Source organism: Tachysurus vachellii, chromosome 7, assembly GCF_030014155.1.
Source record: "Tachysurus vachellii isolate PV-2020 chromosome 7, HZAU_Pvac_v1, whole genome shotgun sequence".
NCBI lineage: Eukaryota > Metazoa > Chordata > Actinopteri > Siluriformes > Bagridae > Tachysurus > Tachysurus vachellii.
The window spans coordinates 27,818,999-27,843,195 of NC_083466.1; the positions used below are offsets into that span (position 1 = coordinate 27,818,999).

General features: G+C 40.6%; 2 protein-coding genes across 3 annotated transcripts in view; one reads left to right on the top strand and one right to left on the bottom strand.

The window, feature by feature from the left end:
• The window catches only part of LOC132849065 (carcinoembryonic antigen-related cell adhesion molecule 5-like), a 272,443-nt gene that overhangs the window by 106,885 nt on the left and 141,361 nt on the right, over positions 1 to 24,197 (bottom strand). The gene's annotated exons all lie outside the window — the stretch shown is intronic.
• Positions 11,727 to 24,197, top strand: part of LOC132849059 (Fc receptor-like protein 5) — a 62,819-nt gene continuing 50,348 nt past the window's right edge. Inside the window, exons 1-3 of the mRNA XM_060875240.1 lie at positions 11,727 to 11,824; positions 18,719 to 18,754; positions 20,516 to 20,806. Of these exons, the coding sequence (XP_060731223.1) occupies positions 11,794 to 11,824; positions 18,719 to 18,754; positions 20,516 to 20,806 (358 nt within the window). The 5' untranslated portion in view covers positions 11,727 to 11,793. The remainder of the gene's footprint in view (positions 11,825 to 18,718; positions 18,755 to 20,515; positions 20,807 to 24,197) is intronic.

Here is a 24,197-nt window from a genome sequence, read left to right on the forward strand (position 1 = left end):
TAAGCGCATGCACCACAACTATAAAAGCCATTATCAATGGAGCGCAGATATAATGATTCACCATGGCAACAGCGTCAGACAAAAGAAAAGTCTGCATATTTCTCACCAGCAGAACCGGAAGTGCTTATGCAAGCATATGGAGAATTTTACCATGTATTAAAGAAAAAAAATTAGCAACACTGCTGTATAAAACAATAGTGGATTTAACATCAAATTTTAAAAGGTGTATTTTAAAAATGTATTATATATACATTACATAATATACATTTAAAAGTTATATTTTAATGTAAACTTCTCCCTCTAGTTACACACTTTGTTCAATTCAAGGATAATTCATGCAATTGTATATTGTTCATTTCTTTTCTCTCCTTATTGTTTAAGTGGTTGATGTTGATTTGGGATTTAGAAAGTAATTAATAAGTAAATAGACCAAATTAATAAGTAGACCAATACTTTCTAGAGATAGTAATTATTACATTAATCAAATTAGACTGGTTGAAGATGTAATTTGTAGTTAGTAATTAAGAACTGTTTTAGAGTAAATTCCCAACTGTTATAATATCAGAGGTGAAACCGGAAGAACAGAATTTTATTTTATCATAAAACAACACAAAAATTGTCAGAAAGCGCTTAAGAGAGAGGCACACTTTCCTGACCGCTCTGCGAACAGTAGCCTTACTAATATGTTCTGCATCCCCGATGTTATACACAAAACTACAATTTGCAAAGAAACGTAAGGCAACGCAAAGCATCTGCTCGGATGTAAGAGCACGGCCGTGATGGCTGATGTTAGGATGAATGAGATTATTGATCTTATTGACTGTAAAGAAAAATGGTACCGCTCAAATAAAAATGCATAGGGATGTGACAAAAATCCACTCTGGGCTTAAACGAATTAATACAGACTCTTCATCAACAGGATTGTCCATAAAAGGACACGCCATTTCATTCATTTTACATTTACGGCATTTAGCAGACCCCATTACCCAGAGTGACTTATATTTTGTTTCAATTTATACAACTGACCAATTGTGTCCACAAAAGCTTGGTGGACCTGGGATTTGAACCCATAACCTTCTGATCAATAGTCCAACACCTTAACCACTAATCTACCACATCCCACATTCGCTTTGCTGCTCTCTGCGTAACTAAAATGTGGCCAATGAATGAGGTGTTTAAACGTCGCTTCCCCTTTAAAAAGGGGAGGAGACTGACAGAAACTCTGGGTTTACCGAAGAAAACCTAAGTTACTATGGTAACTGACTCTGAGTATAAGTTAACTCTTTCAGAAATGGGCTTGACTTAACCTGCTTTCTCAGGTTTAACTTACCTCCCTTTCTGAAACGGAAAACCCAGAGTTTCCCTCATTTCAGGGTTAACATACTCAGAGTTTTCTGAAACAGGCCCCTGTTTTCACTTTCATCATTGAGTTGTCTTTATATTTAAGCCCCCTTGTTTCACTGAGTCTAATCTAAAGTGCTTTGCAGACCTTCCACAACAGTAAATGTAACTACAAATAGATAAAATGCACAGTGTTTGTTGCATCTGCTGCTGATATATCATAACTGTTTATAAATTGCAAATATCCAACTACATATCAAACTGTTTACATGCTGTTTACATTACTATTTGCTATCTTTGAACATGCAGTCTTGCACATTCAGTCAGTTGTTGTTTTGCACAAGTCATTGCGATACTGTAATGAGGCATCGTAAGGCTGCGGATCCATTTGCAGCGTACTTTAATAATATAAACACAAAGTCAAACAGGCAGGGTCAGAATCAGCAAACACGGAAATCAGAGGGCAGACAATAATCGGCAATGGTAAACAGGCAGAAGGTCGGGAAAGGCAGCAAGCAATCAGACAGGTCAATAGACGGAAACAGAAAGCAGAAACACGGAAATGCTCAGAATGAATGTAGGAACAAGTCGAGACTTTGCAATGAGGTCAAGTTAATGTAGTCTCTTATAGTGTGGGAAATTGGCAGCAGCTGGCGGTGTAATTAGTCCTGGTGCACCGCTCTGGGAACTGTAGTCCGGAAGTGACTAAAACTCCGGTGATGCCTCTCTACGTACATGTTCAGGTGCGTGTGGTGCGCTGTCCGCAACAGAGGCAAAACTCCCCACCCCCCGCGAGCGGCTCCCAACACGAGGGCACTTGTGGCGCGCGGGTCGTCCTCGTGAACGGGGAGCTGGTCTGTCTGGATGCCGCCGATGGAAGTCGGCGATGAGCAAGGAGCCCAGGATGTCCCCTGCTTTCACCCACGAGCGTTCCTCCGGACCGAATCCCTCCCACTCGACCAGATACACCAGGTGCCCCCTCCAGCATCTGGAGTCAAGCAGCTCACTGACCTGGTACACCTCCTCGCCCTCGATTAGTGGTGGCGGTGGCTCATTCAGACTGGTGATGTTCTCAGGGCTCTCTCTCGGCTCATCGGCGGGTTTTAGCAGCGAGACATGAAAGGTTGGTGAGATGCGGTAGGATGGGGGCAGCGCGAGGTGGTATGTGACTGGGTTGATTTGCTTGACGATTTTAAATGGTCCCACAAACCTGGGGCTTAAGTTCCGGCAAGGCAGATGGAGATGAATGTCACGGGTCGAGAGCCAAACCCACTGGCCGGGTTGATACTCGGGGTGTTCCCTGCGGTGCTTGTCGGCTTGGGTTTTCTGCCTTCGGACGGCCCATTGGAGTTGTCGGTGCGCTGCGTCCCACGTTTCCTCACTCCGATGAATCCAGTCATCAACGGTGGGCCGGTGGGTGTGTCGGACGACGGAAATAAGGGAGGTTGGTAGCCCAGGACACATTGGAAGGGAGTCAGGCTGGTGGCGGGTTTGATTAGTTAGTTTTGGGCATACTCCACACACATCAGATATTTGCTCCATTCATTCTGATTGTGTTGGCAGTAGGACCGGAGGAAGCGGATGATTTCTTGGTTCAGCCGTTCGTTTTGTCCGTTAGATTGTGGGTGGTACCCCGAGGTGAGGCTGATGTTGACATTGAGCCACTTAAAGAAGGCTGCCCAGACATGAATTGAGGAGCCCCTGTCCGAAACTATGTCTTCAGGCAGACCGTAAAAGCGGAACACGCAGTTACACAGCGTCTCTGCCGTCTCGAAGGCTGTGGGGAGCTTGGCTAGTGGGATCAGGCGGCAGGCCTTCGAGAAACGGTCGATGACGGTTAGAATGACCGTATGGTTATTGGATCAGGATAGGTCTATGATGAAGTCCAAGGCAATATGGGACCAGGGTCGTTGCGGCAAGGGGAGAGGTTCTAACAGGCCCGCTGGGCACTGGTGCGAGGCTTTCGAAGTTTGGCATACCATACAGCTCCGAACAAATTTGCACGTCCGAGGCTAGCGACTGCCACCAGAACTGGTTCTGGACCAAGTGGGTTGTGCTTGTGATGCTGGGGTGGGTGGAGGAAGGGCTGGTGTGCAGGAGTTCCAGCAGTGGCGTGCGCAGGTTCTCGGGCACATATGTCCTGGCCGGTGGACATTCGATGGGCGGTGGCTTTTGTGCGTTGGCCTGGGAGATTTCGGTCAGGATATCCCACTGGATGGGCGCAAGGATGCGAGTCTCGGGAAGGATGGGTTCGGGGGGGGGTGTGGTCTGATCTGACTCTCGGTACAAAACGTTACAGAGCATCAGCTTTAGTGTTCTTACTTCCTGGCCTGTAAACTGAAAGCGAGTAAAAAACATGGCCCACCGAGCCTGGCGTGGGTTCATGCGTTTGGCGGTACGCAGGTACTCAAGGTTGCTGTGCGCCCTCTAGCCAGTGCCACCACTCCTCGAATGCCGCCTTCATGGCTAACAGCTCTCGGTCCCGGACGTCATAATTCTGCTCTGCTGGCGATAGCTTGCGGGAGAAATATGCACACGGGAACATCTTGTTGGCGGGTCCCTGGCGTTGAGACAGTATCGCTCCGATCCCCGTGCTGGAAGCGTCTACCTCCACTATGAACGGCCGGTCTGGGTCAGGATGGTGGAGAATCGGAGCCGAAGTGAAGCTCTCTTTCAGTTGTCGGAACGCGGAGCACGCTTCCGGTGACCAACTGAGGCGGGTTGGCGCACTCTTGGTCATAGAGGTGAGGGGCCGGGGCCATTATAGTACCGCCTGCACTTTTGTGTCATCCATGGCGACCCCCTCGGCGGAGATGATGTAGCCCAGGAAGGCTGTCGAAGTCTGTTGGAACTCACATTTCACCGCCTTGGCGTATAGCCTAGGTTGCATTAGGCGTTGCAACACCGCCCTCACGTGTTGAACGTGCTCCCTCATATTTACCGAGTAGACGAGGATGTCGTTGATCTAGACGATTACCCAGCGGTCTAGCATGTCACGGAAGACATCATTAATGAAGGACTGAAAGACCGCTGGACTGTTAGCAAGGCCGAATGGCATGACCAAATATTCATAGTGGCCCGATTGGGTCGAGAAGGCAGTCTTCCACTCGTCCCCTTCTCGGATGCGGATAAGGTTGTAGGCGCAGCGGAGGTCGAGTTTAGTGAAGTACCACACTCGGCAGAGATGTTCCAGGGCGGACAGAATGAGTGGCAGGGGGTACCGGAACTTAACTGTAATCTCGTTTAGGGCTCGGTAATCGATGCACGGTCTGAAGCCCCCGTCCTTTTTCTTGACAAAGAAGAAGCCTGCAGAGACCGGGGACATGGAGGGTCGGATGAACCCCTTCTTCAATTCCTCCTCGATGTATGCATTCATGGTCGCTGATTCGGGCTGAGAGGGGGAAGATTCTTCCTCTAGGTGGTGTCACGTCGGGCAGGAGTTTGATGGCGCAGTCACTGGTGGCCAGCCTGGTACGATGTGGTGGTAGTTCAGTGGCCTTGGTCTTGCTGAACGCCTCTGCGAGGTCCTGGAACTCGGGTGGGAGTTCGGGGATGTCGGAGGCGGCAGGCACGGTGTTCGCGGTGTTCATGGTGTTGAGTTGGAGTGGCCCCTCCGTGGCTTGGTGATGTGAGGTACACGCCCTGCTCCAGCTCGAGATGGACAGGTCGGGCCAGGAAATTACAGGATTATACAGCCTGAGCCAGGGTAATCCGAGGATGAGGGCGTGTCGAGGAGAATGGATGATGTGGAAAGAGATGCGCTCGTGATGGTGGTCCCCCACCTGCAGGCTGAGTTCCCTGGTGAGGTGTGTGATGCGTCCCTCTCCAAGCGGCCGCCCGTCTATCGCCTCCACTGCTAAAGGGGAAACACAGGGAATTACTGAGATGTTATGGATGCGAGCGAAGTCATAAAATTCCCTGCTGGGCCTGAGTCGATAAGAGCGAGTAGTTTAATTTTTCCTCCTCGCACCTCGAGTTCTACACTGATCTGTGCTCAGCTCTGTGATCGATGAACGGCAGGATCTCGACTCACCGGGTTATTGCGCCTATGAGGTGGTCTAGTCGGGCAGGTAGACAGTCTTTGTCCGGGCTCTCCGCAGTAAAGGCAGAGCTGCTGGCGGAAGCGGCGCGCTCCCGCCTCCGGCGTGAGGCGTGTGAAGTCGACTTGCATCGGCTCGGGGTTCTCGGGGCGCATGGCACACGCTGCAGTGCGTGCGGGACCTTGGCGAGAACGCATCAGGTTGTCAAGCTGGATTGAAAGCTCCACAAACTCTGCAAGACTCCTGCCCTCGTCTTGGCAGGCAAGCTCGGCTTGGAGTTCTGGGTTTAAGCCCTTGCGGTATAGCAATCTCAGGGGGTGTTCAAGAGTGCGGAAGGCCAGCGCATATTCTAAGCGCTAAGCGCTCCTCCACGCTCTCTCCCATAGCGGAGTGGTCGAAGACCGCACGAAACTGCGCGAGGAAACCCTCGAAGGTCGGGAAGGCGTTCTCTCTCCACACTGCGGTGGCCCAGTCCAGCACCTTGCCAGTGAGTAGCGAGCAGACGAAGGCTACGCGGCTGGCCTCGGGTCGGGTACATGGCTGATTGTTGTGCCACAAAGAGTGAGCACTGCATCAGAAAGCCCCTGCATTTCCCGGGTTCCCCGTTAAACTTCTCCGGGAAGGCTAGCTGGGGGCTGGTGGTGGCAGAAGCGGAGTACACGGCGGTGGGAGGAATCATCGCTGGCGGCTGGGGGCTCGGCGCTGCGGTGGCTCCCTGCAGGCTTTGCAGCGCTGTAGCGAGCTCTTGGGTGAGCGCAGTGAGATGCGTCAGCTGTTGGTGGTGGCCGGCGAGCTGCTGGGCTTGGCCGGTGAGCTGGTTGCGAGCCTGAGAACCGCTGCTGGATCTTCTGGTGGCGAAGTCTCCTGTAATGAGGCATCGTAAGGCTGGGGATCCATTTGCAGCGTATTTTAATAATATAAACACAAAGTCAAACAGGCAGGGTCGGAATCGGCAAGCACGGAAATCAGAGGGCAGACAATAATCGGCAATGGTAAGCAGGCAGAAGGTTGGTACAGGCAGCAAGCAATCAGACAGGTCAATAGACGGAAACAGATTCGGAATCAGACAATTGGAAACACGGAAATGCTCTGATGCCTCTCTACGTAGATGTTCAGGTGTGTGTGGTGCACTGTCCACAACAAATATCTAATGTATCTGCTATTAAGTATTCATTCCTGTATTTTCACACATGTACTGTAAAATATACAGTATGTACTCTGATTGGCACTGCTTGTGTTTAGTCGTTTGTTTTGTTTGTTTTCACTGTCTTTTGTCTTGCACTGTTTGCTTGAACTTTTTAACTCTTCCTGCACTTTCATTCTGGATTCTGTAGCCCCTATTAAATTTAGGTTTCCAAAATTTAAATCTCAGCCATGGCTTGATAATTCTATCCGCCAGCTCAGACAGGATTACCGAAAAGCTGAGAGGAAGTGGAAAAAAGATCATCTTACTGTCTCATTTAACATTTTAAATTCTCCTTGGATAAATTTTAGATGGCAGCAAAAGCGGCCAGAAACAATTTTATTATCTGATGTTATCAGCGGTCATTGCAATTCTCCCAAAATTCTTTTTAATCCTTCAATTATTAATCCTAATAACATACTCAAGATTGAGCCATCAAATAATGTCTGTGAGGATTTTATAAAATACTTTCATGACAAAATTGATGTGATCCACTCCTCATTTAGTGCATCTGTCCACTGTGAAATTTGCCCTGTCCATCTAGAACAATAATGTTAAAAGATTTTCAACCTGTATCCATCTCTGAACTGAGAGATGGTGTTATGCAGACAAAAACCACCTCTTCCCCTCATGATGTTATTCCATCTATTGGAATTATTAAGGATGCAAATATTTGGTCATACAATTACTGCTATCATAAATACTTCTCTAGTTTCTGGCATTGTTCCAGCATGTTTTAAACCTGCTTTTGTTCAACCACTGTTGAAAAAAATCAATCTTGATATTTCTTCCTTTAACAATTACCGACCAAGTTCTAAACAGCCATTTATTTCTAAAGTATTGGAGAAGGTGTTTTTTCTCAATTACTCACATTTCTAAACCTCAATAGTATCTTGGAACCATTTATATATTTTGATGTTCAAGAAATCTATATATACAGATTATATATATCTCACACACACTGTATTATAGATGTGTCCAGCTTTATTACAGTGTAATAGACTGTAACAGTGGAACCATTTCAATCGGGTTTCAGAAAATATCATGAGATGTATCCGGTACGGAACGAGTAAACTAAACTAAACAATACTAAACGAGTATCCGGTACGGATAAAGCACTTCTGCCGAGTACGAGTATTATACGAGTAATACGAGTCAATATCTGTGCTCGGATTGAATGAAAATCATCATTGGGTAGCTGATTGTGTCAGCGTTCTGTGATAGGCTAGTCACAGCGCCCCTCCCCTACACACATACAGATGTATTGTGTTGCTGTGTCTCGCTCTGCTCACTCACAGTCACACACACAACAGCTCTCTGTCTCTCCCTCAGTCACTCGGGTTCGCGGGTCTTTTCCGTTAACGTTTAGGGTTTCTTCAGCTTTTTACTTCGGGTTGTAAGAATGCGACTCACATTGCGTCTCTGCCTGTCGGAGATTTTTTTTCTTTTTTAAAAATTCAGCTGTCTCTAACCAGTAACCAGACACTGAGTGTCTGACACGTTTTTGATGTATTTCATAAAAACATAAAGGTAGTAAGCTAGTGTTATTAAATATTACAAATTAATTATTAAGCTACACACACACACACACTCACACACACCTGGTGTGGAAATAAAAAAATAAAAAAGAACCAAAAAAAAAAAAAAAATCACACTGATCATAAAAAATGAAAAGTTAAAAAAGAAAGTTATGTTGTTCATTACATTTTACTTCAAAATTGCACTGCATTGTTTTGTTTTCATTGTTGCAAAACTTGTTCTGTAATATAGTTCGTTTGCTATCGTGATCAAAACCATTGATCTGAAGCTCAATCCTGATGCTGTCCTGTAAATATTTTTCTAATCAGCAATAAATATAACAATTTCTGATCAACCCATATCAATTGCATGCTTAAAATAACATACCGGTTAAAGCCCCGCCCATTTCAAGACAAGCCCCGCCTAGGCCCCACCCACTCCGAGTACAGATACAGATAATTCATATGGTTAACAGATACAGATACAGATACAGATAATGCTGTACTCGCTCATCCCTACATAGTACTGAGACTGCCTTACTAAGAGTTACAAATGACCTATTGACCACTGTTGACTCGGGTGAAAATGCAATTCTGATTTTATTAGATCTTACAGCTGGCTATGACACAGTGGACCATGACATTTTGTTATTTCTTCTGGAAAATTGGGTGGGCATCCTCAAAAAAAATCGCACCTGTCTGGGAAGTAATTTGGGCTTCTACTCGCCATATGTAAAGTCTTTTGTAAAGGTTATACATGCATTTATATCATCTTGATTGGATTACTGTAATTCTCTTCATATTGGTCTCCACCATTCCTCTCTAAATCAGCTACAGTTAGTTAAAAATGCAGCTGCCAGGTTGCTTTCTGGAAAGAAAAAGTATGATCACATTACTGCAGTGTTAGCTGCCCTACATTGGCTTCCAGTTTATTTTAGAATACAGTTTAAAATTCTTTTAACTGTTTTTAAAGCTCTGAAAGGTCAAGGACCCATTTACATTTCTGAAATTATTCACCCTTATTCAGCACTCAGATCTCTCAGGTCCAATAATCAAGCTCTTCTTCAGGTTCCTCAATCACAATTTAAATCTAAAGGGGATAGAGCTTTTGCAACAGTTGTGCCCACTCTCTGGAACCAGCTTCCTCTCAGTATAAAGAATGCGTCTTCTGTTGGGGGTTTTTTAAAAAAAAACAGCTAAAAACCCATCTGTACCGTCAGGCTTTTCCCGTTGAGTGTTAATTTGTCTTTCTTTTTTAACTTTCATGTATTTTACCTGTTTAACTGTGTACTTTTTTATTGACTGTGTTTTGATTGCTTGTTATGTCTCTGTACAGCACATTGGTCAGCTAGAGCTGAATTTAAATGTGCTTTAAAAATAAACTTACTTACTTGCTAACTATTATTGAGTTCATAGTTGTTCTTTGGTAGTTAAACAGGTCTGTGTAAAATTGTAAAGTGTTTCTTGTAATTATTCATTCATGCAAAGCTACTTAATTTGTATTAAGTAAAACTAGATAAAATTATCTTCTATTTCCTGTGTAACAGAGAGACCACAGGCAGTACTGAGTGTATCTCCACACAGCTGGCTGACTGAAGGAGACTCAGTGACTCTAAGCTGTGAGGTTACAGACTCCTCTACAGACTGGACATTCTTGGGCGTGGCAGGCATGACATGAGCAGGCTTGGGCATGGCAGGCATGATGTGAGCAGGCTTGGGCGTGGCAGGCATGATGTGAGCAGGCTTGGGTGTGGCATGAACAGAGTTCACAAAATTCCTCCACAAAATCAGTAATGTGCCGATTCCCCTGACAAAGGCGTAAAATCCTCACCACTGGATCCATAGTTAGGTCGGCTGTTCTGTCACGAGCGTAGAACGAAGAGTCAGAAGATCCAAATGCAGGTGAAGATTTTATTATAAACAAAGAATGATGAGATGAGACGAGACAAGATGAAAAACAACCAATGAACACATGATACATAAAGTAGGACATGGGGTCAAGTGAAGCAAGACACAAGAAACAGATATCAAAATAAAAGACACAGAAAACTAAACACAAGACAAAACACAAAACATACACATTACACATATGAACATTATGCTATGACATTATGCCATAACTTGACAGGTTAGAACGGTTTGGGTGGCACAAGAGGGACATAGTATTAGGCAGGTAGTTTCAATGTTGTGGCTGATGAGTGTACATACAGTAGTGTGAAAAAGTGTTTGCCCCCTTCCTGATTTTTTTTTTCCACGTTTGTCACACTTTAATCTTTCAGATCATCAAACAAATTTAAATATTAGTCAAAGATAAGTAAACACAACATGCAGTTTTTAAATGGTTTTTATTATTAAGGGAAAACAAAATCCAAACCCACATGGCCCTGTGTGAAAAAGTGTTTGCTCCCCCTGTTAAAACATAACTGTGGTTTATCACACCTGAGTTTCTTTAGCCACACTCAGGCCTGATTACTGCCACACCTGTTTGCAATCAAGAAATCACTTAAATAAGACCTGACAGACAAAGTTATGTAGACCAAAAGGTCCTCAAAAGCTACACATCACAGTGGTGAACCTTCCCAGGAGTGGACGGCCGACCAAAATTACCCCAAAAGTGCAGCGATGACTCATCCAAGATGTCACAAAAGACTCCACAACAACATCCAAAGAATTGCAAGCCTCACTTGCCTCAGTTAAGGTCAGTGTTCATGACTCCACCATAAAAAAGAGACTGGGCAAAAAATGGCCTGCATGGCAGAGTTCAAAGATGAAAATCGCTGCTGAGCAAAAAGAACATAAAGTCTCATCTCAGATTTTCCCAGAAAACATCTTGATGATCCCCTTTTGGGAAAATACTCTGTGGACTGATGAGACAAAAGTTGAACTTTTTGGAAGGTGTGTGTCCCATTACATCTGGTGTAAAGGTAACACTGCATTTCAGAAAAAGAACATCATACCAACAGTAAAATATGGTGGTGGTAGTGTGATGGTCTGGGGCTGTTTTGCTGCTTCAGGACCTGGAAGACTTGCTGTGATAAATAAAACCATGAATTTTGCTGTCTACCATAAAATCCTGAAGTACAATCTGTGGCTATCTGTTTGTGACCTCAAGCTGAAGCGAACAGTCAAAGTCCTGACCTGAATCCTATTGAGAAGCTGTCGCATGACATTAAAAAGGTGGTTCATGCTCAAAAACCCTCCAATGTAGCTGAATTACAACAATTCTGCAAAGATGAGTCGACCAAAATTCCTTCACAGCACTGTAACAGACTCATTGCAAGTTATCGCAAATGCTTGATAGCAGTTCTTGCTGCTAAGTTTGGCCCAACCAGTTATTAGGTTTAGGGGACAAGCACTTTTTTACACAGGGCCATGTAGGTTTGGATTTTGTTTTCCCTTAATAATTAAAACCTACATTTTAAAAAGTGCATGTTGTGTTTACTTGTGTTATGTTTGACTTATTTCAATCTGTTTGATGATCTAAAACATTAAAGTGTGACAAACATGCGAAGAAATAAAAAATCAGGAAGAGGGCCAACACTTTTTCTATTTTGTCTATCTTTTATTTTTCAACACTTTGTCTATTTTCTCTCTCTCTCTCTCTCTCTCTCTCTCTCTATTTTTGTATGCTCTCTCTATAAGCAAACAGGAAGTGGTAAAACTTTAACACACACCACTGCTCTGTCAGTCAGTCAGTCATTAGAGGGACAGGATGGAGCTCAGTCCACTTCCTGTGATGCTCTGTGAGTAAATGTTCTCTTTGTGTCTTCATTAGAGTGAGTGATGGGGTATAAAGTTGTTCATCTGCAGTCTGAATGTCCTGAGTGATGAGCTTATTGTGTGATTAAGACATTGTGTGTACTTCATCATGACTGTTCAGATGGATCTGTGTCTCCATATCTGTTACGAGAAGGGTTTATTTTGATGTGTAAATACTCTCAGTAACTATGATAGTTCAACAGGTAAGAGTACAAGTAAAGCGAGTTTAAAACACAGGGTTTAAATCATCTAATGAGTGTAAAGCAGTCTGTATTGTTGGAATCTGTACCTGATGATTGTCTTCTGGTGGTGTTTCCTGTATACAGAAAAACATCTTAGCATTAACAAGCCATTTTAAGGAAATGCCTTATAACCTACATTTCCTTTTTGTTACTATTATTAATTATGTTACTATTATGTTACTAAATGTTACTATTAATAATTAATTATCACTAATTATTATTATTATTATTATTATTATTATTATTATTATTATTATTATTATTATTATTTAAAAATTAAGAGTAATAAATGTGCAGAAACAAATTGCAAACTCTTTAGTCCTGTACACACACAGAGCAGTGACACTGTTCGAGGCCTGAGAGCAGGTCACAGTTTGTTGGTACAAATTTAGATATGAAGAAGCTGATGTGTGAAAGAAGGGTGTTGAGGGGGTGAATATGGACGTGTAAAAGCAATAACTTAATGTGGGTAAATTTAACTAACATCACTAAACTCTTTTAAACCAAAAAGTTTCCAAACTGATAAAGAGAAAATATCTTATAACCTACAGTAACATTTCTGTTATTATTATATACTGTGAAGCATCTCAGTACAATAAGTTTATTCTATAAACACTATCAGGAAACTATTGTCTAGTATCATTTACTTATTTGTATCAAATCTATCAATGAATTCTACAGAAATAAACACTTCTCATTAGCCTTGTACACTGACACACAGGGAAAAGACAGTTTTAGAGAACTGAGAACACAGACAAGCAGTTGTGGTTTAGCTTCTTTCTTTTTTTAAAATTCAGTGTTGTGAGTTCAGCAGTGAAGAAGGGGAGGAGGTGTGAAGCTGAAAATATTTGCATGTTGCATGCATTCAAGATGTTCACATATGTGAAACTCAGGCCCGCGGGCCAAATTTGCAAGATCATATCAAATGTGCATTACAGATGGCTAGCCGCATGCTCCGCTAATACTAAAATCCCAGAATGCGTTGCCACTGTATGGACGAGTAGTCTTTCATAGTCACGAACAGCAAGCGCCCCTCATTCTCTGTTGACAGTCGTTAACAACCATGCTACAGTCACATCGGGCAAGTTAACTCCACCCTCCACAAAAATGGCAAAACGAAAGATGGACAATAGGAGCTTTAAAGACAGATGGGAGGCAAATTATCTGTTCACGAATATAAAGGACAGACCTGTTTGTCTTGTGTGCTAACGGAGCTAACATGTCTGTAACGACAGAATATAACATAAGAAGACACTATGAAACGAAACATTATGAGAAGTATAAGGACCTGGACCTAAAGCAGAAGCTTCAGAAGGCGGAAAAGATGAAAAAAAGTCTCTGGTTTCCTGGCCGACTATGTTCATGAAAGCAAAATCAAAAAGTGAAGCTGCTGTAAAGGCTGTACAGCTTTATTGTGGCAGCAGAGATTGCAAAATCTGCCCGGCCCTTTAATGAGGGAGAGTTTGTCAAAAGTGTATGGTCAAAGTTTCTGACATCGTGTGCCCAGATAAAAGGCAAGAAGTTTTAAACGTGAGCCTTTCCAATCCATCCTGAGAACTTCCTCAGCTCAGAGCCTGACCCCAGACATTGATGAACCTGCATCTAAGAAAAGATGCCAGGTATCTGGCTTAGATCAATGTGCAGAGTAAATCAGAGTGTAGCAAACTGAGTTTGAATATGTTTTCTTTATGTACTTTTTCTACTCCAAGGCATGAACTGTTAATAGTCGAAAAGTTGGATTTTCATTGAATGAAATTATTATTTTTGGTTGTTTTGTTGTCCTGATATACATCATGAAACAGAAATCATGATATATCAAATCAGACATCCTTTTTCATACCTTTAACTGTACAATTTTTATGAGCTACTTACACAAGTTCATATTGAACCATTACCATCACAGAGCAGGTGTAAGATACAAGCCTGTAATTAACTCTCTCTCTCACTCACTCTCTCACTCATTTTCTACCGCTTATCCGAACTACCTCGGGTCACGGGGAGCCTGTGCCTATCTCAGGCGTCATCGGGCATCAAGGCAGGATACACCCTGTACGGAGTGCCAACCCATCGCAGGGCACACACACACTCTCATTCCCTGTAATTACCTGAGTTTTAAAAAAGTAAACACATTATGACATTAGTTAGAATTGCAGTGGTACAGAGGTTAGAATTAGAATTAATTATACAATATAAAACATTACATTTAATTCATTATGAATTTCTGCTTCACAGTCCTGACTTCTGGTTGACTCAACCAAAAGATGAGACAAAGAGGGAGTGGAAAATAGACCAAATCTCTTCATCCAACAAGAGTGTAGAGACCTTTAATAAAACCTTTTCACACAAAAAAGCTTGGTCAATGACCAATTAAAAAAGTAAAGAAATAACTCCCTGCCTGTTTTAAATTGTATTAAGTGTATTATCACTGCTATCACTTAATCTAAATTAAACCTCCAGCAGTCTGGACACACTTCTCTGTCCTCTATTTCCACACTGCTGAAAATGCATGAAAATCATTCTAAAATACAAGTAAGATATATCCTCCCTCTCTCTCTCTCTCTCTCTCTCTCTCTCTCTCTCTCTCTCCCCCTCTCTCTGTGGTTTTCCTCGAGTGATACGCGGAAGAGCTGCTTTTAAAGTGGGGAAGTGGGGTTTGAGAATGTACTGTCGGTGTGACAAACAAAGCCATCACTTAAGAGCTAAAGAGATTCGAAAAAATCACAAGCCTTGTTAAAATGTTCCAGTCAGGGTGTAAAAATAATTCTGACTGGTATACTGAATGAGGAAATTAATACTTTTTTGGATACAATAAAAGGAAAAGCAGGTGAAGAAAAGTGAGTGATTATTTTTCCGACCTTGACTAGTTTGTCTTTTCTGCGATGTGGGCACAAAAAGTGAGCAGTTATAAAGAACTCTCTCAACAGAAATGTTCTTGTGTTAAAAAAAATCACGGTAATTAGACAATGAGCCAAACTGAGTCAAAACAAAAGTCTATTGAGAGGGATAGTAAAATAAACATGCTATTCTTTACTTCCTTCTTCACTGTTTCTTTCTTCTCTGTACATTTTGACCTCGAATGTGAGCAACAGGTTTCCAAACAGAGCTGTTGTTCCTACACCTACTTCTGTCTTCAGGGCTGATTGTATGTTGGCAAACGAGACATGGATGGAGCATAAAGATACAAGAGAAATTTAGATCAAGCCCGTAGGCAGGGGGGATTTGGGTGGTTCGAACGAACCCCCCCTCACTGCCAAAGGTCCAGAATTTAAGTCTTTTTTTTTTCATGTGATTATTGTCATCATTGTTTTAATAAATGTTTGTGATAAATCTTCTGGGTTGCTGTTTCAAATTAATATGGTACATTATTGTAGCTGTGTGTGTGTGTGTGTGTGTGCGCGCTGCGCGCCGTGCGCGCAGTTCAGAGAGAGTTCAGAGAGAGTTCTCGCAATACACTTTTCAAAGCAACAGTGAAGCATCATGGATGTAATTAATGAGGATATGAAGCTAGTGGGTGCAAGTGTTGAGGATGCAGAAGATAGGGATAGGTGGAGAGAGATGATTCGCTGTGGCGACCCCTGAAGGGAAAAGCCGGAAGAAGAAGAAGAAGAAGAAGAAGAAGAAGAAGAAGCATCTCCTCTGAGTGATGGGGAGGGGTTTATATATATATATATATATATATATATATATATATATATATATATATATATATATATATATAAAGGATTTCTATATTTTATCCACTCAATAGTCTACAATATAATATCCATATAAATGTAGCATAATTATAATAATAATATATTATAATAATAAAACTTAGTGGGATATTCAGTGATATTGGCTGTGCAATATCGACTTTTGTGATTGGCCAATACCGGCAGACAGGAGCCAATGGAAATGCTTCTCTCCTTCAGTGCGCGTCTTTATTCCTCTGAGAACTTCAAAGTGGACCGCTTGAGGTAAATTATCTGGAATGCTTAGTATATTAATTGAAGATTGGAACTGACCAGTGTACTAAATCCATAAGTGTCAAGACAAATACAGCAACAAGCAAAGAGGCATTGACAGAGAGTCAAGAAATGATGATGAAAACAATTATTATTAATACTTCAGTAAATTGTTCATTTACTGTTCAAAAGTTCATTAAATCTATTCTGTTAGTGTGGTCTTTAAACTTATGAACTGTGTATGGACTGACAAAGGTGGTACATGAGGAAGCAATTTGACAACAATGCAGTAAATAATTTAGGTGCATCAAAAAGCGTGCTCGTTAAGATACCAGTAGACAAGCTAATCCAGCACAAATTAGTGCATAAAAGCTCACCAAAATGAAGTATTTGAACCTCATAATTACAGTTTTTTACAATGGCTATGACAGTTTTTTCAATACATTTAACAAGTTTCCTAAACTCTTAACGCACCAACACACATAAAACACACAATTGGCAAAACGGTTAATTTCATGCTCAAAATCACACATTGTAAACTAAACCCCAAAACTAATTTTCAAAATACAATAATAAACTAACACAATACACTTTGTCTAACAAAACACTGCAAACATTTTTCAAAACCAAATAATTATTCAAAACACTAACACATGTTCTCTTCCAACAGGAACATTAAGTCAATCATAACACAATGACAAAAAAAATACAGAAACTGCATTATTTTATGTGTCAGGTCTGCCCTTATACAATAGACAGTATATTGTATTGATCATAGATTGTGTTTTGCACTGTAGTTTCTTTGGAAGCCTCTCTACATTTTTGTTTTGTTGGGTTTAGTAAATGCATGCATTTTGTTTCTTTTGCTGCAGAAACTCAATACAAAAAATGAATGACCATCTCAGAGTAGCTTTATAAAATGTTTATGTAATACAGTTTATGTAAAAAAAAAAAATAAAGACACAGAATTGCTGCAGTAAAGAATTTATTTGCAAAAGGATATTACTGTAAGATATACAAACAGAAAAAGCACCGGAATTATAATAAAAAAGCAAAGTAATCTTCAAATCTGCCCGGTCTTCTGCATTTGGCCACATGTTCTCATTCGCATCACACCTGATATCTTCTCTGGCAAGGCATTGTGGGAAGAATCTTTTTTTCATGCCTTATCCACCCCTGGCAGTGTTCAGCTGTGATGTCTTGGCATGCAGCATCCATTGCATCCAGGAGGGACATTTGGTCATGTGGACGATGGTCAAAAACCTTCCATCACCAGGCTGAGAAAAACTCCTCAATGGGGTTGAGGAAAGGGGAGTAATGGTCCTTGGATGGACGTCAAACCAGTCTGTGACTGCACGGGAATGGTGGAATGCCACATTGTCCCATGTGATAACATATTGGCAAGTGGTCTCCCACCTGTCCCCTTTCTACCTCTGGCACCAAACGTCCGTGCAGGTCTTCTAAAAACAGGAGAAGGCGGTCGGTGTTGTAGGGGCCAATCTCACATTTATGCACCGTTGTTGGAGATTGCGGCGCACATGGTGATGTTGGCTCCTCTCTGGCCCGTTTCTGGTCCAGCACGCTTACTATGGCCTGTTTCTCCCAGGCAACGCCTTTTTGCCAAGTTGAAGCCAGCCTCATCAACGTAGATAATTTCATGTGGGACTTGATTGGCCTCCAACTCCATGACTCTCTGAAAGTAATTAGACACAGTGCATGTAAATGCTGTGCTGTACTGTATATCTACTGTATGTTCTAATGTACTCCAGGTTTACTGCAAAACACACTGTGTATAGTACAGTAATGACTGTATTGCATAACCTTACATGGACGTATTGGCGACGGAGTTCTTTGATGCGCTCACTGTTCCTTTCAAAAGGAACTTTGTATAGTTGTTTCATTCGGACTCTGTGTTTAACTAGAGTCTGAGAAATGGATGTTATGCTGATTGCTGCAATGTTCCCAAAGACAAGGTTGTCCTCTACAACTCTGAAATGGATGTCCTTCATTTTATTTCATTGTCAGCAATCACTATGTTGACAATAGCAAGTTCCTTTTCTTCATTCAAGAGCTTTCCTCTGCCCCCTGAGGGAGGTAGACGTTGAATCCTTAGAGGGACAAAATACAGTTACATATTAGAGACCGGAGGCATACAGTCACTCTAATACAGTAAATGGTAAAATTATTTACATTTTGCTGTAGGAGAAGCAATATCCTACCTGTTGGTTTCTCTGAAAATACGGACAACGGATGCCACTGTGTCCCGGCTGTTTCTCATTAGCAATGGAATAAAATACAGAGAATATATTTGTGTTTCAATTCACAATATGAACAGCTGTTCACTTTGACTTTAGCCTATATAAGTTATGTTTTGAACATGGATTCAACACATACATACGTACAACATCTGTTATGACATACAGTGTGAAAGCATTTGTAAATTTGACTGTAGAATTACATTGTTTTGGTCTTGGTTGAGCTTGTGTGTAAAAGAAGTTCAGGCATTTTAAATTTGTGTTAGCTGTATGCATTTTGTATCAAAGCAACAAGAAATGTGTTAATTGTATAGCCTACAAATACGAATGTTGTGCTAACCTTGTTAAGAGTGTAAGAAACTTGTTAAATGTATTGAAAAATCTGTCATAGCGATTAAAAACTGTAACGTCATGTTCTGTTTCTGTTCCCTTTTTAGTGCTGATTTCACTCATACCAGTGGTCCAGGCTCAAGGTGATTTATATATAGTTTATCTTTATATTGTCTCCTTATTTGAATTGTTTTGGTGTTGAGAAGGTTGTGTAAAATTTGTTAATTTGTTCCCTGTTTATTAATGTAGTTTTTTTAGATCAAACCAAAGGAGGCTGCAACATCAGATTTGAATAAATAATTTTACACTCAAATAGTTTTATGCTGCTTAAATTTCTTAACATATTGAATATAAAACAGCACAAGTTTAACCCTCCTGTAATCTCCCCTGCTTTTCTGCGCAATTTAGGAGCACCGAGTCAAACTGACCGGTCTGATTTTACTGCTTATAAAAATGAGCAAAAATGTTTCCAACATATTAACATATATTTTGCACAAATTTTTGTAATATTTGGTATAATAAACCTAATTTATATACAATAAATAAAGTAAAATAATAAAGCAGAAATTATGAATTATTTTCACTATATTTATAATCAGAGGCACATCATTTGATGAAATATTACAGACTAAACACAATTTGTGTGTGTCTGTGTGTGTGTGTGTGTCTGTGTGTGTGTGTGTGTGTGTGTGTGTGTGTGTGTGTGAAGCTTATTGGTAGATCAGGTTTTGCCCTCTGCTGGACAAAGGCATATCACAAGTGTGAAATATTTACAAATGTGTAGGTTTTTTTTATGGAGGCCCAATGAAATGCAATGTCCAATGCTTGTCTGTGTGTGTGTGTGGTGTGTAAGTGTGTGTTTGGGTGTGTGTGTTTGTTGACATTGTGTGCGTGTGTGTGTGTCTGTATGTATGTTCATTGCACTGGAAAGGGCAAGAGTGTGACCAATTGCCGTACTAAATGTGGTCGGACGAACACAGGTGTTATAAAATATTTTTATAAACACATAATTCAATAAAAATAGATATAATTAATTTTACTTGCAAAGTGCATGATTTGGAACAATCCATCTCATTTTCAGGCAAGAATATGGAAGAAAACAAAAGAGAACAGCTGACATAACTAGTGCTAAATAAAATGATGCTCCTGATATCTTAATATTAAGCAGGTTACACATATCAGTATCAACAAGTAACAAAAACATGAACTCATACTCACTCTAAAAATGATATTAGTAGTGTAGACTTGGGAATGACTTTATCAGGTGAGTCTGTAACTGTTTTTATTTCTTATTTAATATCTTATTAAATACATTATTCAATCGCATTTAATCACATTATTTTTAGGGTTCAGATTTTGAGCTGTCAGTAACTGAGTCACTGTTTCTTTAATGTTGACTTTTACTTCCCTGTCTAGTAAACACCAATTTCTATCACAATCATCATCATGTCTTTTTCACCTTGTGTTGGTTTTGCTATTATCTTCTCTTCACTTGAATGTTCACACTTACACCTTTAGGGTAATAATCCATGATTCACTTATATTCTGTTGGATGTATTTCATGTTATTAATGTCTTTTAAGACATTTAAATATTTTATAACTTTGTCTGCTGTCGACTCTAGAAAATGTGTGAACACTCTGATTTAATGATGATGTGATACACAGGAACATCCCAGACATTTTGACCGCCGCTATCTGATTACAAACTGAATTAATTAGACTTATATCTAAAATATACTGAATATCAGCCGTGTAAGAAAACATACAGCTGTAACATCTTGTATTAAATGTTAAATATAAATGTTAGTTTTAGACACAAAGCATCTGTTAGACACAGTGAATCTACTGCTTATGTTGTAAAGTGTAAAGCAGCTCTGACACCTTCATCATTTCACACCAACAGTAAAACCCAAACCGACTGTGAGAGTGAATCCTCAGAGCTCCGTCTACACTGGAGACACCGTCACTCTGAGCTGTGAGCTGCAGCAGGAGACTGGATGGGAGTTTTACTGGTACAAAAATAATCAGCTGTTACAGAATCTGAACAGTGAACAAGTGAACACACTTAAAGTGACAGTCGATAATGCAGGAGAAACAGAGTACAAGTGTCGAGCATACGGGAGAATCTACAACTATCGCTACTACTACTTTGAGTACACAGAGTTCAGTGATCCTGTGAAGATTACAGTGAGAGGTATGTCATGATTTTTTCCTCTTTTCATCACAGGTTTGTTAGAAAGTGTAAACATTATTTCTTAAATATTTTGTACTTCTTTTTTATTCCAGAATTTTCAGATCTTGAAATACATATGTTTAAAATTATTTGTCATTTCTGACTGGTGAGATCCAAAAACATTTTGTTTAACACACACACACACACACACACACACACACACACACACACACACACACACACACACACACACACACTATATGTTTTCTGACATGTAAAATTCTTCAGTACAGAAAAGTTTATATTTTGTGGTTCTGTGTTTTTTTTATATTTATTTATTAAAATATAGATTAAATTAAATCTTGGTGAGAAAACGTCTGTAAGTGAGAACTGTAAAAGATATTTGGGACACGTCTGAGGGCAACCCAGCACATATATATTGACCTGTTTCTGTTGTGTTTTTGTTTACGTTGTCATGTGGGTTTTTGTTCTGATTCATGTCTTGTCTCCGCCCCTGTCCTGTCATTGGTTGTTGTTCTAATGTATCTGGATTATTCTCACCTGTTTTCACTTTCACCCTTGATTTGTCAGTGTATTTAAACCCCTTTGTTTCACCATGTATTTGTCTTGTAACTGTTGTTACTGCTGTGTGTTTAGTCTGCAGAGGTCCTGATGTAGTGTTTGTTTTTGCTTCATTTCTGTGTCACAGTTTTATAATTTATCTTTTATATCTAAATAAATGAACTTCTACACTTGTATCTGACTCCAGCCCCCTAATGTGAAAAGAACAGGAACTAATTAGTTTGTCAGACTTTCCACAACAGTAAATGTAACTATAAATGGATGAAAGGTTTAGTGTGACATTCATTAATGAATTAAACTGTAATCAAATGCACATGCTGATTAAAATAATCTGTACTGTATGTTGGAAACAGTAACTCTATAACAGTGTTAGACACGTTGTTTTATTACTTAAACTTAGTTAAAAGAAGAAAAAAAATATACACAATTTACAGTACAATGTGAGATATTATCTTCAGTTCTTTTCAGTCTAAACACAACATATATATTGAACAGAATAATAACTTTGTACAAATTATTTAGATAAACAACTATTTTTTATACTAATTATTTATCATTTGGTTTTAACAGAAAAACCCAAAGTGACTGTGAGAGTGAATCCTCAGAGCTCCGTCTACACTGGAGACACCGTCACTCTGAGCTGTGAGCTGCAGCAGGAGACTGGATGGGAGTTTTACTGGTACAAAAATAATCAGTGGTTATGGAATCCGAACAGTGAACAAGTGAACACACTTAAAGTGACAGTCGATAATGCAGGAGAAACAGAGTAAAACTGTTGGGCACACAGGAGAAACTACAACAACTACATGACACAGTTGAGTGATCCTGTCAAGATAACAGTGAGAGGTATGTCATGATATTTGTTTTTTTGTTATAAACAACATCATTATACAAATGATGACACATGCATTATGATCATTTAGATGCCCTTGAATTTTCTACATTTTATTTTTTTATGAAGTCCTCTGTCAAAGCTTTACTGTATGAAGTCATGTTTTCTCTCATTTTTAATAAAATACAGATATGTTCAGATGATGGTGCAGGATTTGTACAGGATCCATAAAATAACAGTCTAAAAATAGATTTGTAGAGTTTGTCATGCCAAACTTTGATGTTGGCATGAGGAAGCAAGTATTCCCAAAGGCAGGTAAGTTACAGTAGGGTGCAAAAACTTTTGGAGGTGAGTGGATACAAGCATCTGGCATCATCCAAATACCCGTGATGCAGATCAAGTCATTGTGCTGAGTATTTTGATATATCACATGTCCATTTTGTGGTAATTTTCTTTTTGGGGCGGTGCTGCAAATGAAGTTACGTGACCTCAACCAAATACTCGTAAAGAAGTTCCCCTCATTGCTCGGAGTGTTTTGATATTTCACATGTCCAGAGAAATACCCTAAAGAAGCTGGCCGAGTTTGGTGTAAAGCAAATGCGAAAGCTTGCCAAGTTATAAACCTTAAAAGCCTATAATGGGTGTCTAAAAGTGACAAAAAAGGCCACATTGAGACCCAGTACAGTGAGTACCGGTACTTGTAGTGCTTAGGAAAGGAAGGTATGACGTGTCCGATTTTGGTGCATGTGGCTTGAAAGCCCTAGAAGGAGCAGCAATTAAAAAAAAATAAGCAAGAAGAATAAGCAAAACAGAATGTTGTCTTCTACAAGACCAACATAATCAGTAAATACAGAGTTTCTACACTTCAATCAGATCATGAATTTTGTTACATAGAAAATATACTGAATATCAGCCGTGTAAGAAAACATACAACTGTAACATCTTGTATTAAATGTTAAATATAAATGTTAGTTTTAGACACAAAGCATCTGTTAGACACAGTGAATCTACTGCTTATGTTGTAAAGTGTAAAGCAGCTCTGACACCATCATTTCACACCAACAGTAAGATACAAACCGACTGTGAGAGTGAATCCTCAGAGCTCCGTCTACACTGGAGACACCGTCACTCTGAGCTGTGAGCTGCAGCAGGAGACTGGATGGGAGTTTTACTGGTACAAAAATAATCAGCTGTTACAGAATCTGAACAGTGAACAAGTGAACACACTTAAAGTGACAGTCGATAATGCAGGAGAAACAGAGTACAAATGTCGAGCATACAGGAGAAACAACTACAACTACTACATGACACAGTTCAGTGATCCTGTCAAGATTACAGTGAGAGGTATGTCATGATTTTTCTTCTATTTTTATCAGAGGTTTGTTATGAATAACATCATTATACACCATGACAACACATTCATCATGATCATTTAGATGCTCTATTATTTTTCTACAGCGAGACCTAAACCAGTGGCATCCATAAATCCTGATAATCAGGTGTTCAGTGGAGACACCGTCACTCTGAGATGTGACATACAGGATGAAAGTGTCTCTAGCTGGCAGTACAGCTGGTATAAAGATACTTCACACAGTCCTGTCAGTAGTGAACAGGTGTACAGTATCAGTGGTGTTGAAGTGACCCACACAGGTACATACACCTGTAGAGGAACAGAGAGAGGAGGCTCACACTCCTCACACACCAGTGATGTTATTACACTGACTGTATCAGTGACTGTGCATGTAAAGTTTCTTACTTTGTTTTAAGTAAAACTAAATAAAACATTATATTGTATTTCGTTTGTAACAGAGAGACCACAGGCAGTACTGAGTGTATCTCCACAGAGCTGGCTGACTGAAGGAGACTCAGTGACTCTAAGCTGTGAGGTTACAGACTCCTCTACAGACTGGACATTCAGCTGGTACACAGTTGTTCCCTACAGAGACGGATTAACTGGAATAAATAATAATCGTGGCTATATCGTGTATGTGGAGCTCC